We start from the raw sequence: 17612 nt of genomic DNA, 5'->3' as shown, positions 1-17612 counted from the left end.
TAAGACTGATTCGGCCATAGAGGACCCACTCAGAGCTGCCAGGATGACATTTACAAGCGCTCCCTGAGTTCTGGAGCTGGCACCTTTCCCTTGCTGCCCTTCTAGATCAGAAGTCAGCAAACCAGAGCCTCAGACTAAATACAGCACCCTACTCGTTTCTATTTTTCTACAGGACAAGAATGGTGTTTACATTTATATAAATAATAGTTGCAACAGAGATCACGTGGCCTGCAAAGCCTAAAATACGACCTGTACCTTTGTGATAAAAGTTTGCTAATCTCTGTTCTAGATCATTCTCCCAAGGTTACATCCCCAAAGGTCTTTAGCAGTGCTTCATTTCTCCACTGCTGATCTTTACAAACACATCAAATCTGATTAATGTTATTTATCACATTATAATGTCAGGTCATAGTAGTGTTGCAAATACGTTTAATTGTATTTACTATCCTCTAGTACTGTTTATCTAAGTAACTAGGAACTGCATGTGACTAAGTAAATCAGCTGCTTTAACACTGTATCAGAGTCTGTGACTTGATTATTTCAAAATTTGGTATAACTTGGGTCTAGGTGAGCATTCTGAGGCACTTCAAATAAGAAGATGGGGTTTAGAGCTTTGATCCCAGTAGAATTATACTGTAGCTTCATCCAAGGTGTTTTCTACATCTGAACATGATAATTCCCTCTCCCCTCCCCTTTAAGCACAAATTGGCCCACCAGAGGTTGCTTTGACTACTGATGAGAAATCCATTTCTATTGTTCTGACGGCTCCAAAGAAGTGGAAGAAAAATCCAGAAGAAAGCTCTATTTCCATGCAACAAATATACTCTAATCTGAAGTATAATGTGTCTATATATAATACTAAATCCAATAGAACGGTAAGCCTGAAATGGAATGGGGACCTGTAATCTGTGTCACTTTCTGAAGCTAATGCTGGAACATGCAGCCCTGATTCTAAAATTCCCAGCATGTGAATCTGGGAAAGTGTGTTACTCAAAAGTGATGCCTTGCAGGATACAGATGAAGGTGATGCATAGAAATTTAAAGAGCTACCTTCAGATTTTCCTTACAGAAAGTATCTGCTATGATGTTGTTGCTATCATGTAGAGCAATTGTCCACCTCACTTTGATGGAGAGTTTCTGCTTGCTTAACATCTGCCAGTCACTCTCCGAGAAAAGAAAAAAATATTAGGAAGAACACAGGACAAAGCTGAATAAGAAATCCCTCCTATGTCATTATTTAGAATTGTTCCCACAATTTGTTCAGTTCCTGACCACATCCTGCCAAGCTTAAGGGAAAAGTTATTTTAAAGCTGTTGCTAAAAAGAAAACTCATAGTGATAGTGAAGGACTTACTGGTACCTCCATCTTTTATCTCTTTCTGTCATTGTTTGTCTGGGGGTTGCTGGAAATTTTTGGCTCTAACTGTGTTTGCAATTCCCTATCCTAGTGGTCCCAGTGTGTGACAAACCACACTCTGGTGTTCAGCTGGCTGGAGCCGGGCACTCTGTACTGTGTACTCGTGGAGTCCTTTGTCCCAGGCCCTCCTCGCCTCACTCACCCTTCTGAGAGGCAGTGTGTCAGTACTCTAGAAGGTAAGCTTTGAAAATCTCATCTGATCTAAGGAAGGAAATCTGGTAAAACTAGAAGGAAGTATGGCAGTATAGACAAGGTTTTGACAAATCCATGTCTACCAGAAACAGGCTGAAGCGAAGGCAGAAACAACCATCCCCAGACAGCCTGGGACTCTGCCTCTGAACTTGACTCACAGTGTTTTCACGTCCTGGGGAATTCTCAGTACAGGTCCTGGCATCCACTGCCAATATCACTCTGCCTTGCAGAAATAGAATTATAGGAATTTTTACTCACATGGTCTTTCTTCTTTAAATCTATAATCACTCTGATCAGTAGAAGTCCTTTGGGTCTTAAAGAACATCAGATGATGTTATTCCTAGAAACAGACAGTACCCTAAAAACACTTTAAGATAGTGTTTGGCTTCTCCTCCAGAATACAAATTAGAGACTGTGTGGATTGTGTTCAAATATTACTCGCTGGCTGTGGGAGGGCCTGGGGTCAGCAAATCAGTTATTACTCTTTCTGTTTTATGATTGCTTCTCTCTCTTTCTATTTGCCTCCTTCTCATGTTTTCTGAACTTGGCTGACAAGGAAGTACGGTTGAAGATTCTTGTTCCTGTTAGGAGACTAGAGTTAGGAGCTTGGCATTTGTTTAATTGTTCTTCCCTGAGGGAGGGTCCTCCTGATGGCTTAGACAGTAAAGAATCAGCCTGCAATGCAAGAGACCTAGGTTTGATCCCTGAGTCGGGAAGATCCCCTGGAGAAGGGAATGGTACCCCACTCCAGTATTCTTGCCTGGAGAATTCCATGGACACAGGAGCCTGGTGGACTCGCAAAAGTGGGGTTTCAAAAGAGTCCAACACGACAGAGTGACTGACACTTTCCCTGAGAGTGGTTAAGACCTTGAACTCAAAACATAAAAGTTAAAAATAAATCCTAAAGTTTGCCTTCATGGAACAGCTCTTCATCCATTCTTGTTTCTCTCTTCCAAATGTTCTGGCCTTCCACATGAAACAACCATTTTCCCCCAAGCCCTTATCATCACAGCTATGGGACAGGAATGGTGACAGAATCCCTGTTTTCCTCTCTCCTCATGCCTTCCACATTTTGAGATGAAACTGTCCCAGGGATTAAAGAGGGAATTTTGTGAATACATATCAAAAATGAAAAGCCTTATGTTTGAATCTCCATCCTTATCATACCTTCCCCTTTTAAACAAAGGATTCTCTACCATATGTCCAATACAATTAAAATGCAAAACAAGCAAAAGGCAAAACAAAGCAGATTGAGGAAATCATTTTTGTATTTGGAAGAGTGTTCTGTTTACTAACAGCTTGATCAGTGGCCAAATGGTAGGAATGAATTCCCAGTAGAAATCATTCAAGCCATTGGCAAAGCTAAAGCAACTAAAATACAGATTAAATTAAATACTTCCCAGTAAGCAGATGGAACTGACTTTCTCACTAGTCCTGGAAAAGTAACAAAACAACAAGGTTCCATTTCAGGTTCTGACCTTTTCTTGATCTCCTAGCTGTTGATCAACCCAGGTACCTTTCTAAGACACCACTATGAGGGGCTACTTTTTCAAAAACTTGCTATTACCTCTTTTGCGACTATTCTTAGAAATATTTCTGTTCTCCAAAATCCCCCAATTCCTAAAATATAGATACAGATTATCAAGTGATTGTTGCAAACTTGTGCTGGTGCCATCAGTCATTGTTGTCGCAGCCCTGTTTAAGCAGGGTGAGTTTAGTCCAGAGATCAGAGATTGTATTAAGAGGTCTGGACTGACTGGGATTGACATATACACACTAGAATAAATAGATAACTAAGAAGGACCCACTATATAGCATAGGGAACTCTACTCAATACTCTGTAATTGCATGTATGGGGAAAGAATCTAAAAGAGTAGATATATGTTTATGTATAACTGATTTACTTTGCTGTATATCTGAAACTAACACAACATTGTAAATCAGCTAAACTCCAATACAAATTTTTTTTTTTTTAATAAAGAGGACTGGGCTGAGTTGTAGCCTGAAGTAGGAGCAGGTGATACTCAGTCACCTGCCACATCTGCATTGTTGGTGTCTTTCTATGTGGAACGTGTAGACCGATGCACTCTCGGGTGGAAGAACCTGCAGTTAGACCCATGTACCTGGACCTTTCCTACTGGCATTTGTTGACCAGAAGTCCATGATGCTTCTCTTTCCATTTTTTAACTGGACAGTTAACCAGACAGTGACTTGGCAGCTTTCTCCCAGGACTAGGCATCCAGAGCATCCACTGTCTGCATGGGTTAGAATGCTCTCGGGACACGCCTGCTGATTGTATTAGTATGTAACGAATGGCCTTCCAGGTGGCTCAGTAAAGAATCCACCTGCTGGTAGAGGAGCCACAGGAAATGGTGGGTTTGATCCCTGGGCCAGGAGCGTCCCCTGGAGGAGGAAATGGCAACCCATTGCAGTGTTCATGCCCAGATAATCCCCTGGACAGAGGAGCCTGGTGGGCTACTGGGGTCCCTGGGGTTACAAAGAGTCAATAGGGGTCACAAAGACACAACTAAGCGACAGAGCACACAGGCGCAATGCCCTAGAACGTTTGTCATTTGTGCTAAAGCGGCCCCTTTTTCTACAGCTGTATTGGTCACAATTCTCTGGAGAACACAATATACATAATCTTTATATGTATATACACAAAGAGGGAGAGAAAAAGACTTATTTTAAGGAGTTGACTCACATGATTTTGAAGGCACAGGGTAAATTCAAAATCCACAGGGCAGGTCAGCAGGCTGGAGAACCAAAGAAGAGTTGATGTTACAGTTCTTGTCTGAAAGTGATCAGGTAGCAGAATTCTCTCCTCCAGAGGAGTGGGGAGTAATCAAGTCTTTTTTCTATCAAAGCCTTCAACTGATTGGATGAGGCTCACCCACATTATAGGGGGTAATCTGGTTTACTCAAGACTACTCATATAAATGCTGCTGCTGCTGCTAAGTCGCTTCAGTCGTGTCCGACTCTGTGCGACCCCATAGATGGCAGCCCACCAGGCTCCCCCGTCCCTGGGATTCTCCAGGCAAGAACACTGGAGTGGGTTGCCATTTCCTTCTCCAATGCATGAAAGTGAAAAGTGAAAGTGAAGTCACTCAGTCATGTCCGTCTCTTTGCGACCCCATGGACTGCAACCCACCAGGCTCCTCCATCCATGGGATTTTCCAGGCAAGAGTACTGGAGTGGGGTGCCATTGCCTTCTCCGCATATAAATGCTAATCTCATCTAAAAAAAGTTTTCACAGAAGCATCTGAAATAATGTTGGACCAAATAACTGGGTACCTTGGCCTACATAGATTGACATGTAAAATTAACCCTTTCAATTTTCAGGTACCCCATAGAAGCTTAGCAAATATAAATTAGTCACAGTGAGTCCTGTCCATCAACCATACAGTCTGATCAGTGGTGATCCAGAACTACTTTTATTAAAACTATTCAGCAGGTCTTTCATTCCTCTATTGACTGTTAAATTCACCATGCACCTACAGTACAGCAGGACCTGGAAGAGAGTTACTGCCATTCTCAGCACATACCACCTCAGCCACCTCCCACACGCATCCCCACGCTCCAGACCTACCAGAAGGCCTGGCCAACTGTGTTCGATGGTTCTATCTGTTACACAGAAGACGACACCATATGTTCTTCTCCTCTCCCGAATATATGGAAAAGATTGAGTCAAATGAGAGACGTGGAAACGTGGAGCAGCTTAATGGGATCGTCACAAGAGGGTTTTGTTTGGTTTGCAGTGCTCTGAGTTGCCTTAATACACACTTAACTTCAAATATAAGGACCAGTATGAGTCTCATAGCCAAATATAAGCTGTTGGAATATCTGCTGATTTGGGTTGTTAAGGCATCCTTGCCGTAAAGGTTTGAGACAAGTCCAGATGATTCCTTAAGGCCATCTATTGTTAGAGTAAGAATTCTGAGATCCCTTATAACATTTAGCTCAAGCTTCTCAGTTTATAAATGATAAAACTTAATTTTTAAACTGATCTCTGCAGAGTCGCTTGACATTAGCAATGTTTTCCCACCCCACCAAATCACAACTATCTACCCCACCTCGCTTTTCTATTTTTACAGATCAAACAACAGCATTGGAGGTTAAAATCATCCTCTGGTATGTTTTGCCCATATCTGTTACTGTGTTTATTTTCTCTGTGATGGGCTACTCCATGTACAGATATATCCATGTCGGCAAAGAGAAACACCCAGCAAATCTGGTGAGTGCTTACTGTGGTGAGAGGCATTATAACACACCTCCAAGAAGATAGAAAAGGACGTTCTAGAACAGATACCATTCCTTTTGTGGGCAGAGTGTTTCAAGTTAAAGAGCTGATGAGTTAAAAACACTTTCTGTACTAGGTTAGCTCATTAACATAACTAAAGAGAAAGATTCCTTTACTTTGACAAAGACTTTATATTTACTGAACAGATTAGACTAGGTCTTGAGGTACATAGATAAATTGTTATGATCCATGCCCCTCCAGAGGCTTAAGTCTAGTTTGGAACTAGAATTTTTAAATGATATGTGAAGACTAAGATGAAAGTGGGTTCTCAGGACTCTTGAGGGTACAGGAAGGGCAGTGGCACCCTACCTGGAAGATCAGAAGGAATTTCATGCCAGGGCTTGGTCATGAATGTTGAGAGAGTTAGGGCACCTACCACAGGCAGAAAAAATAGCAGAGTCAAAGGTGGGTGGATATTTGGAAAACCACATAATATTTCTAAACCACAAGATTCCTGATAAGGAGCTATGAAAGAGACTGAGGGAGTAAGGCCAAGTAATGGGATAATTGGGGTGCTATTCTAAGGAATTATCTAGCCCAAGGTACTATTCTTGGGCTTCATTGTGTTTGCAAAACTCTGTCGGGTTTTGGGTTGGAATCATCAGGGTCAATATTGAGTTTTAGATACATCTAGATAGTGTTAAGGACAACTTTAAGGGGAGGAAGCCTAGAACCAAAAAAGCAGCTAGGAGACTGTGAGAGTTGTCCAGGAGACAGAAGATAAGAGTCTAAAAGAGGAGAGACAGACACAGAGTGGAGACACGTTTAGGGGGAAAGTAGCCAGGACTTCATTACTCACAGCAAGGAGAAGCAAGAAGGTAGAAGAGGGAACAAACCTTATGCTTCTAGACCATGTACTAGAGGGCTTCCAAGGGCTGAGCATATTTTAACAAGCAAAAATTATTTCTTTGGGAATTATCAAAATACATGTTCATATGTACATGATACATACGTGCATTTCTGTTCTGTTTTAAAACATTTCTGTTGTTCTGCCTTCATTTAGATTTCAGAGTTAGCTTTTTAATGAGATACGGAGACCTTTCCTAGGAGGAAAAGGCACAGGAGAACTGACCATGTGTGGCTTTTTGAAACCAAAGCTTTCATAAAAGAATGATGTTGGAGTTGCTATTTTCTAGTTAAATGAAATCACATCATAGCGTGGACAGTGAGAACTGGAACGTAATTCATGGTCAACAGTCTAAATCGGCACCGTCCACGTATCCCCAGGAAAATGTTAATCTTAAACAAGTTTCCTCCCACGATCTAGAGTTTCTCCATCTACTATGAACTGGCAGGTGAATTTCCGATTTTGGCCCTATTATAGCATAGTGTAGGGAGGCAGTTAGTTAAACCATCTCTAGTCATGTGCTTACTTCCCTTTTTACACCTAGTTTTCATACCCTTCCACATTTCCTGTCCAGAGTATATGCAAAAAAGAGCTGGTGGCCCAGAGGATGATTTATTGATAAGTACATTTAAACTATAATTAGAGCTTCCCTGGTGGTTCAGGTGGTAAAGAACCTGCCTGCAGTGCAGGAGACCTGGGTTCGATCTCTGGGCCAAGAAGATCCCCTGGAGAAGGGAATGGCTACCCACTCCAATATTCTTGCCTGGAGAATCCCAGAGGAGCCTGGCAGGCTACAGTCCATAAGGTCGCAAACAGTGGGACATAACTGAGTGACTTTCACTTTCAAACTGTAATTAACAAAGGAATTTCAAAACCTCTATTTGTTTTCACCCCTCCTGACACAGCAGGAATTCTGATTTTACAGAATTTAAAACTGAGGCTCCAGAATTTAAATAACCCCCTTGAATGCCCCGAGCCAATTAGAGGAAGGGGCAATCACACCCTGACCCTTGGATTAGATCGGGACCACCCGGGGAACCACTTTTCACTGCCCTGTGCATCTCGTGCAACTTGGGTCCCCTGGGTCCAGGTGAGGGAGGTTTCCTGTGTATTCCAAGCATAACTTTAACTTTCATGAGTTGGTAAGTATAGGCCTTTAAAACCATGTGGGGACAGTATAAATTCTAACTAACAGCTGTTTTTAATGTCTCCCTAAAGTGAAAAGATGAAAACTGTTCTATTCTCTCTTTTTAGGTTTTGATTTATGGAAATGAATTTGACAAAAGATTTTTTGTACCTACTGAAAAAATTGTGATCAACTTCATCACCCTCAATATTTTGGAGGATTCTAAAACTTCTTCCAAGGATATAAGTGTAATGGAGAAAAGCAGTGAGGCATCAGACCTGAATGAGCCCATCGAGGACCAGGAACCCCACTGGGAGGATGTGGGGGCGGAACATCTGGGCTATGTGTCACATGCGGTGGACATCGTATGTGACTTTGAGAAAAGCTCCAAAGGGACGTCCTTAACCCAGCAAGAGCCACCCAGCAGAACAACGCCCATGGATAAAACAGTCATTGAATATGAATATGATGTAAGAAGTAGTGACATTTCTGTGGGGCCTAGAGGACAGGAGTTCAATTTGCAGGAAGAGGTGTCCCTTCAAGGAAAGATATTTGAACAACAGGCACCTTTAGCAGACTTGGGTCCACAAACACTGCTGTGTTCATATACCCCTCAGCTCAGAGACTTGGACCACCTGCGGCAGGGGCATGTGGACACAGAGGAGGGGCCAGAGGAAGAGCCGTCCACCACGCTGGTTGACTGGGACCCTCAGACTGGCAAGCTGTGTATACCTTCATTACCCAGCTTTCAACATGACCCAGAGGGATGTGGCCATCCTGAATCTGAGGGGCTCGGGGAGGAGGGCCTCTTATCTAGACTCTACCAGGACCAGGCTCCAGACAAGGCACCGGAAGAAAATGAAGCCTATCTCATGCAATTTATGGAAGAATGGGGATTATATGTACAAATGGAAGACTAACCCTCAAATGTCCCTTTGCCAGACCTCTACTGTTACAAAACATGTCAGTGCAGAGAAGTGACCCAATAATAAAGTACTGAGATAGAAGTCTACTCAGATTTCTGTGTCAGTGAGAATCACTTATTTCTTTTATTTTCATAGCACTTGCTTAGTTCTGCCTCATGTGGGTGATTTAGTCATGCATGGGGGTCTCCTGCACCAATGGTGGGCTCCCAGAGCGCAGGGGCTGACCCTCTTTGTACCCCATAAATATTCAAAAATGTTGACCAAACTGGATGCAGGATTTATTCAGGTGGGTATACTGTAGTCTTCTTATTTATGGTTTTCTAACACTTGTACAGTTTTTCCTGGGCCTTTACCAACTGTGAAAGTGAGACTGAAAGTGTCAGTCATGTCCAGTTCTTTGCAACCCCATGGACTGTAGCCTGCCAGGCTCCTCTGTCCATGGAATTCTCCAGGCAAAATATTAGAATGGATAGCCATTCTCTTCTTCAGGGGGTCTTCCTGACCCAGGGATCGAACCCAAGTCTCCTGAATTGCAGGCAGATTCTTTATCGTCTGAACCATCAGGGAAGCCCCTATCAAGTGTATAGCACACAAAAAACATTCCATGAAGGTCATTCATTGTACAAGCGCTACTTTTTTAGAATTTGGTTTGTTTCCCAAATGATGACATACGTAAAACTTGCAAATACCTCTAAATGGGTGGGAAGTGGTCACATTTAAAGACCCTAATCCACTCTTTAGTCATAATAATCCATGTTCAGAGTGAAGGTATCAGGCAGAGATCTTGATGTCACATGATTTGGACTACAGTAAGTAGATATATTAATACTTTAGGAGAAGTTCTGGAGTGTAAACATAAATTGTTGTTATTATTTTATACTCAGAAAATATTCTCTCAATAATTTAGTGGGAGCTTTTAGTAGGGAATTAACCTAAAAGAAAATGTCACATTTTATAATAGTCTTACATTTATTTCTGGAAATGTGTTTTTCAAAAAGATATTTAGGTAGTCTATAAACCAAAACATATTTAGTAGCTGAGTCAGTTACCATTCAGTTCAGTTCAGTCGCTCAGTTGGGTCCAACTCTGCGACTCCAGGGACTGCAGCACGCTAGCCTTCCCTATCACTCACCAACTCCTGGATCATGTTCTAACTCATGTCCATCAAGTCGGTGATGCCATCCAACCATCTCATCCTCTGTCGTCCCCTTCTCCTCCTCCTTCAATCTTTCCCATCATCAGGGTCTTTTCCAATGAGTCGGTTCTTTGCATCAGATGGTCAAAGTATTGGAGTTTCAGCTTCTGCATTAGTCCTTCCAGTTACCATTATAATATTAAATATTATATTTGAATGGACTGTGCCTCAGAGACTTTTTGGAATTTATGTGAATGAATATCCCATAACTACATAATCTTAAAATGAGTAAGTAAAGACATACAAAAGAAATGTTGAGTTAATATGTAAGGGAGAGTGTATTAAAATTTTGACATAGTTTACTGTAAGAATGAAACTATATCATAAAACAATACCAACTTTGTTAAATTTCAGTAACCATTCCCACCTCCTTCACTGTTTGCCTAGAAAATAAAAAATTCAGTAGTAACACTGTGTTAAAATATGACAGAATCTGTTAAGTTGAGCCATATAAAATTATTCATATTTGACCTGCAGAGACAACAATTTTTTTATAATTTACCTTAATGTAGGTTTGTTTTAATCATGAACTCATGATCCATTGATGCTCTTTCAGGAAAACGGATAATATCCATATTTTCTTATTTATGTTCTTGGCACAGACAACCCTGGATTCTGAAGTCATGGTCTTTTGAGATTGTCCACAAATCCAAACAGCTTCTGATCTAGCAATTTAATTTAGAGCATAATTCTATTAACCAGAGTGTCCTGTTCTTCTCAATCTTTGTAAAAATTATGCTGCTAGTTTTGAAGAACAAATGTATTATTAAGTAAATATGTAAGAGAGAGTGTATGAAAGATTTGACTTAATATACTGTGGGAATGAATGTATATCATAAAACAGTACTATCCTAGTTAAATTCCATTAGCTATTCCTTTCTCCTTCACCATTTTCTTCAAAACAGACAGCCCGTTTTGAAGAACAAATTTATTATTATTATAAAGGAAGTTCAGGAGTGGGAAAGAATGAGTTATTATTAAGAGCAAAAAGAAAATAAAGTGATTGATGACTGTTTGCTTCATTAATTTCATTCACAAAATACTTACTGAGCATCTACTGTGTCCTACCACGTGCTCATTGTAGGGAGGATAACAGCAACCTTAGGGTTATTTTAAGGATGAAAAAGCCTTGGAACATGTAAAGCACTTAGAACAGTGCCCAGCACATAGTGAGTGCAGTGCTTGTTTTCATCAAAGTGTTAGTCGCTCAGTCGTGTCTGACTCTGCAACCCCCTGGACTGGGACCCACCAGGCTCCTCTGTCCATGGAATTATCCAGGCAAGAATCCTGGAGTGGGTTGTCATTTCCTTCTCCATGTTATCATTAGTAACTTCCAAAACATGTGCTTAGCATCAAGAAGACAAGCCATTTAGACGTATGACTGCTGTGATTCAAAAGCAGAGCTCGCCTCACTGTGTTTCTCTTCCCTAAAAGTACAATAGTAATTTGCTTCCTACATTGTGCCTTCAGATTGAAATCCATCTGTGGTTTTGTAAAAGAGAATCTAATTCTGAGTTGCTCTTGACATTCTAAGCATATCAGAAGTATTAAGCCTTCGTAAAATTTTGTTTCTTCAGTACTTTGCAATATACATACACACATATACATATTCAAATGTGAGCATACAGTAGGCATGTCTTGTGGGGGGAAAGGTGGCACATTCTTTGATGTGGTGTACCTGTGTGGGTGGCAGCCATCATGCTTCCTGTTACCTCTGTGACCACAGCCTCAGCAGCTTGAAGAAGCCATCCTCTGGGGCCTCAGCAGATTCCATCCCTAGGACTGAGGTCCCAAGGGAGCTGGGAAGTTGAGGTTTCAGAATCTTGGACCAGCGCTTTCCTCCTTTCATTAGCTGTTCATCAGTTTTAGGATTTCACACACCTCTTCTACATCAGATGGTCTTTCCTCGTTAAAACACCTGCTGACGGCTCTATGTCCACACCCCATAAATTCTAAACAACCCGGTGAATAAAAACACCCTCACTACAAAGTGAGTGAGACCCAGTGTCAACACTGCTCATGGGAAGGAAGTAGGTGAAGAGGGGCATTCCCCTCAGCCACAATGTGGACAAGCTCAGATGCCCCCAGGCTGAACTCATCTCAGAGGGAAATCGGTGCAGGGTAAAATTGCTTGTACAGCCCAGAGCACAAGTCTGTGCAGCATGGTAAATCTAATGAGAACATCAAATAGAGGGCTCCATCAGTGTGGATCGGTGCACCTGGCTCATAAATCAAATTCTCTCTGGCCCACACACTACCACCCCCATGTCTTGAGATGAATTTTTGCTAAATTATCTTGATAAGAACTTTTTTCCAATTTCCTTTGTGATTCCCCACATTGTATCTTCCATAAATCTTCTATCTGTGGTTTTTTTTTTTTCAAAGACTTTGCTCAAAAACTTAGGCCTATAATTTTTAAATAAATAATACAATAAATTAGGAGTTTCAGATTAACATATACACACTACTATATATAAAATAGACAACCAACAAGGACTCTGTAGAACAGGGAACTCTATTCAATATTCTATATGGGAAAGGCATTCTGTATTCTATATGGGAAAGGCATCTGACATGTGTATGTATAACTGAATCACTTTGCTGTACACCATGTTGTAAATCGACTATACCCAAATATAAAATAAAAGTTAAATTAAAAATAAATACATTAAAATTTTTAATTAAAAAAGAAGAGGTTGACTACACACAAATTACCGGCAAGGTACATTACTATTTAGTTTCATGCAGCCTATTAGCTAGTTGCAGTTTTTCTCCCAAAAAGAATCCTACTGAACTCTCTCATAACTTCTTTTCACTCACTCAAAAATATGTATCTGTCTTAACTATACTTAGATTAACTTTATGAAGCACCAATCTTATTCAAACTAGAACTACTGAAATGACAGATGATGAATTATTTTTTCTGAACTTAACGCTTTAATTTTTTTTAGTCAAATAGCAACCAAAAGTTGGCATTATTAAGAGCAACATGGATCTTAATAATGCCATGTTATTAATGGATCCTTTAAAGATAACTGAACCTCTCCAAAATGTTTTTCCTGGAAATCACATCCTGCAAAGTGGCTGGATGACTATTAGATGGTCATTTACCTTTCCTTTGAGGTGCTGGACTCTGTTGCGCTTAATTTTGACCACTTTTCCTCTTAAAGTCTTTAAGATCTTCAGTGATAGGTCCTAGAAGGCAATCTTGGCTTTTTGGGCTTTCATTCATGTTTATCACTGATTTTCCTCCAGATTTGCTTGTCTGTAGCAGCAGCAAGATTTCTGTTCTACTTTACTAGTTTTAGACTTTAACAAATCTTCCAGTTCGTTTTCATTTCTGAAAGTCAGTATAGATGTAGGGCTAAGGTTCTGAGAACATTGCTTCATCCAAAGCTCCCTTCCTGAAGGGGTGAGGGCTTGGGGGTTGCATTGCGTTTATGCCAGTTGAAGGAGGCTTCTTCTGTCCTCAGGCAAGGCTGCCTCTCTTGGGTTCTCCTACAACTGTATCTCTGGCACTTTGCTAAATTTGGAAGCAGATGAGGTATCTTCTCCTACTTCTCAACAGATTTCTTTTGGTATCTCAATCTGTCATTCTTTGAATTAAGTGGTATTTGGAGGCTTCCCACCAATTCAGACGATGGACATATGGCTCATGTTTGTGTTTTCACACCCAGGCCACAGAGACGATGAACACTGCTGGGGATAAATACCATCTGCCATTTGCCTGTCCCTGAAACTGACTTCTGTGGGATGTATGAATTAGACACTGCTCTGAGAGGTCTCACAGACTTAACATAGTTAAGACAGTTTATTCTTCCTTCTCATGAAGTGCATTCTTCCCCACTTTGAAATTGATTTGAAATGCAGACCCTTCAGAACATTTGATGTGAGAGTGGAAAATTTTAATCCTAACTCCCCCCCGAAAGAAGGCATGGATATTGGATCTTCATTCAATTTGTCAAATTTGTGCTTCTAAAAGAATCTGGCAGCATTTGAGAAACAAAGCTATATAAGGATTGTCAACTGAAAAAAATTAGAGAACCTAGAGGTTAAGATTTATATTTTATTTGACAGACCTTCTGAGGATTTAAGCCTGGGAGGCAGTCTCTCAGGTAACTCTGAGGGGCTGCTCCGAAGAGGTAAGGAAGGAGCCAGGATATGTAGAGTTTTTGCACTAAAAATATCGGTCACAGAATATTGAGCAGTGTTCTTTGTGCTATACAGTAGATCCTTATTGGTTCTCTATTTTAAATGTAACAGTGGGTGCATATTAATCTCAAACTCCCAATCTATCCCAATCTATTGAACACTACTCAGTATTCTGTAATAATCTAAATGGGAAAAGTATTTGAAAAACATAGATACATGTATCAGTTCGGTTCAGTCGCTCAGTCGTGTCTGACTCTTTGTGACCCCATGAATTGCAGCACTCCAGGCCTCCCTGTCCATCACCAACTCTCGGAGTTCACTCAGACTCACGTCCATCGAGTCAGTGATGCCATCCAGCCATCTCATCCTCTGTCATCCCCTTCTCCTCCTGCCCCCAATCCCTCCCAGCATCAGGGTCTTTTCCAATGTAGGTATAACCAAATCACTTTTCTCTACACCTGAAACTAACACAACATTGTTATTAACTATGCTTCAATATAAAATAAAAGCTTAAAAAACAGAACATCAAAAGACTACTGATAATTAAAGAAAACCAGATATCTCAAGTTAATGAATTTAGGAATTTTCTGTGTCTGGGAAGATGCAAGAGGCTGGGCTCCTTGAAATCACTCCTTTGATACTCACCTTAACTATCTAGGGCCAATATCCTGCTTTTCTCTCTCCTGAAACCCCTCTTCGTGCACCATCGGGATATGGCAGGCAATGTTTTAACCCACATTGCGTGTATGCACACATACTAAATAGCTTCAGTTCAGTTCAGTTTAGTCATTCAGTCTTGTCCGACTCTTTGCAACCCTATGGACTGCAGCATGCCAGGCCTCCCTGTCCATCACCAACTCCCGGAGTCTACCCAAATTCATATCCATTGAGTTGGTGATGCCATCCATCCATCTCACCCTCTGTCGTCCCCTTCTCCGCCTGCCCTCGATCTTTCCCAGCATCAGGGTCTTTTCAAATGAGTCAGCTCTTTGCATCAGGTGGCCAAAGTATTGGAGTTTCAGCTTCAACATCAGTCCTTCCAATGAACACACAGGACTGATTTCCTTTAGTTTAGACTGGTTGGATCTCCTTGCAGTCCAAGGGGCTCTCAAGAGTCTTCTCCAGCACCACAGTTCAAAAGCATCAATTCTTCGGTGCTCAGCTTTCTTCACAGTCCAACTCTCACATCCATACATGACCACTGGAAAAACCTTAGCCTTGACTAGACGGACCTTTGTTGACAAAGTAATGTCTCTGCTTTTTAATATGCTGTCTAGGTTGGTCATAACTTTCCTTCCAAGGAGTAAGCATCTTTTAATTTCATGGCTGGAGTCACCATCTGCAGTGATTTTGGAGCCCCAAAAAATAAAATCAGCCACTGTTTCCCCATCTATTTGCCATGAAGTGATGGGACCAGATGCCATGATCTTCATTTTCTGAATGTTGAGCTTTAAGCCAACTTTTTCACTCTCCTCTTTCACTTTCATCAAAAGGCTTTTGAGTTCCTCTTCACTTTCTGCCAAAAGGGTGGTGTTATCTGCATATCTAAGGTTATTGATATTTCTCCTGGAAATCTTGATTCCAACTTGTGCTTCATCCAGCCCAGCGTTTCTCATGATGTACTCTGCATATAAATTAAATAAGCAGGGTGACAATATACAGCCTTGACGTACTCCTTTTCCTATTTGGAACCAGTCTGTTGTTCCATGTCCAGTTCTAACTGTTGCTTCCTGACCTGCATACAGAATTCTCAAGAGGCAGGTCAGGTGGTCTGGTGTTCCCACCTCTTTCAGAATTTTCCACAGCTTCAGTCATATCCAACTCATTGCGGACAGACTATAACCCTCCAGGCTCCTCTGTCGGTGGAATTTTCCAGGCAAGAATACTGGAGTGGGTTGCCATGCCCTCCCCAAGGGGACTTTCCTGACCCAGGGATCAAATCTGTGTCTCTTACATCTTCTGCAGTGGCAGACAGGTTCTCACCACTAGCGCTACCTGGGAAGCCACGTTACCCTTGGCAATTTATTTAACATCTTGGAACCAAGTTCCCTCATCTGTGAACTGGGCATAAGAATTGTCCATACCTCCTAGAGTTGTGGGAGGTTTAAGGAATCAATACATTGACAGTTTTTAGAAGAGTGCCTGACACAAACTGAGTGTGTTTATCTATTAGCAGGAGAAAGATATGGAAATGAAGGAACCAGACATCTACATGGCAACCTGAATGAAATTTACAAGCATGTGGCACAAAAAGAGTGATTTCTAGAAGAATATACAGAGCATAAATCCCTTTATATAACACCTCAAAACACACAGAATTAAACACTAGTCATATATACACGGTAAAACTATAAAGAAAGCCAAAGAAATGATTAACATGAAGCAAAGTTTAGAATCATGGATACCCTCAGGGACTGAAAATCCAGGGAGCCCATGGAGCTCATGGGGATTCAACGGAATTATTAGCAGTCTCCTTAAATAAGGTAGAGACAGCGTATTCTTCTTTAAACTGTGCATGCATATTATATATGTCCTAATGTGTATATATTTAATAAAGAAAAATAGTGGAACCCCAAAGCCCTGTAGTCATGTATGGATATGAAAGTTGGACTATAAAGAAAGCTGAAATGAAGTGAAGTCGCTCAGTCATGTCTGACTCTTTGCGACCCTGTGGACTATAGCCTACCAGGCTCCTCTATCCATGGGATTTTCCAAGCAAGAGTACTGGAGTGGGTTGCCATTTCCTTCTCCAAAAGAAAGCTGAGCACTGAAGAATTGATGCTTTTGATCTGTGGTGTGGGAGAAGACTCTTGAGAGTCTCTTGGACTGCAAGAAGTTCAGACCAGTCAATCTTAAAGAAATCAGTCCTGAATATTCATTTGAAGGACTGATAGTGAAGCTGAAACTCCAATACTTTGACCACCTGATGCGAAGAACTGACTCATTGGAAAAGACCCGGATTCTGGGAAAGATTGAAGGTAGGAGGAGAAGGGGACAACAGAGGGTAAGATGGTTGGATGCCATCACCGACTCGATGGACATGAGTGTGAGCAAGCTCTAGGAGTTGACGATGGACAGGGAAGCCTGGCGTGCTGCAGTCCATGGGGTCGCAGAGTCGGACACCACTGAGCGACTGAACTGAAAGCCCCTGAATTTTGTTTCATTCTCATAACTTGTTCTCATAACAAGGTTCCATAACTTGTGTCAGCTTTGTACCATTGGTAAAGCCATTTGGAACGATGCGAAAGGTCAGACATTTTCCCTTGCAGGTCAGGAACAAGTATTTTATGGCCATATCCTGTTCACAAAGCTTCTTGGTTTCCCAAGATTTGACTATGTCTTAAAATTCTGAACAGAAAACAACTGTTGATGGATCGGTTCATTGGATTTCTGTGCCCAGTGAAGGATGTGCCCTGAAAACCTTGGCTTGACTGAGAACTGCCATTATTCAAAGACTG

At 41.3% G+C, this 17612-nt stretch overlaps 1 protein-coding gene across 3 annotated transcripts in view; it reads left to right on the top strand.

Annotated features, from left to right (window-relative positions):
* The window catches only part of IL20RA (interleukin 20 receptor subunit alpha), a 33135-nt gene extending 24236 nt beyond the window's left edge, over positions 1 to 8899 (top strand). For all 3 annotated transcript variants that reach the window (XM_019967494.2, XM_070796256.1, XM_070796255.1), the window contains exons 4-7: positions 700 to 875; positions 1448 to 1592; positions 5703 to 5842; positions 8010 to 8899. In XM_019967494.2, the coding sequence (XP_019823053.1) occupies positions 700 to 875; positions 1448 to 1592; positions 5703 to 5842; positions 8010 to 8801 (1253 nt within the window). In that variant the 3' untranslated portion in view covers positions 8802 to 8899. The remainder of the gene's footprint in view (positions 1 to 699; positions 876 to 1447; positions 1593 to 5702; positions 5843 to 8009) is intronic.
* The last annotated feature ends 8713 nt before the right edge of the window (positions 8900 to 17612 follow it).

The sequence above is a fragment of the Bos indicus genome, chromosome 9 (assembly GCF_029378745.1).
Source record: "Bos indicus isolate NIAB-ARS_2022 breed Sahiwal x Tharparkar chromosome 9, NIAB-ARS_B.indTharparkar_mat_pri_1.0, whole genome shotgun sequence".
Lineage (NCBI taxonomy): Eukaryota > Metazoa > Chordata > Mammalia > Artiodactyla > Bovidae > Bos > Bos indicus.
The sequence above is the reverse complement of the archived record's forward strand: the minus strand, read 5'-3'. Positions and strand labels throughout refer to the sequence as shown.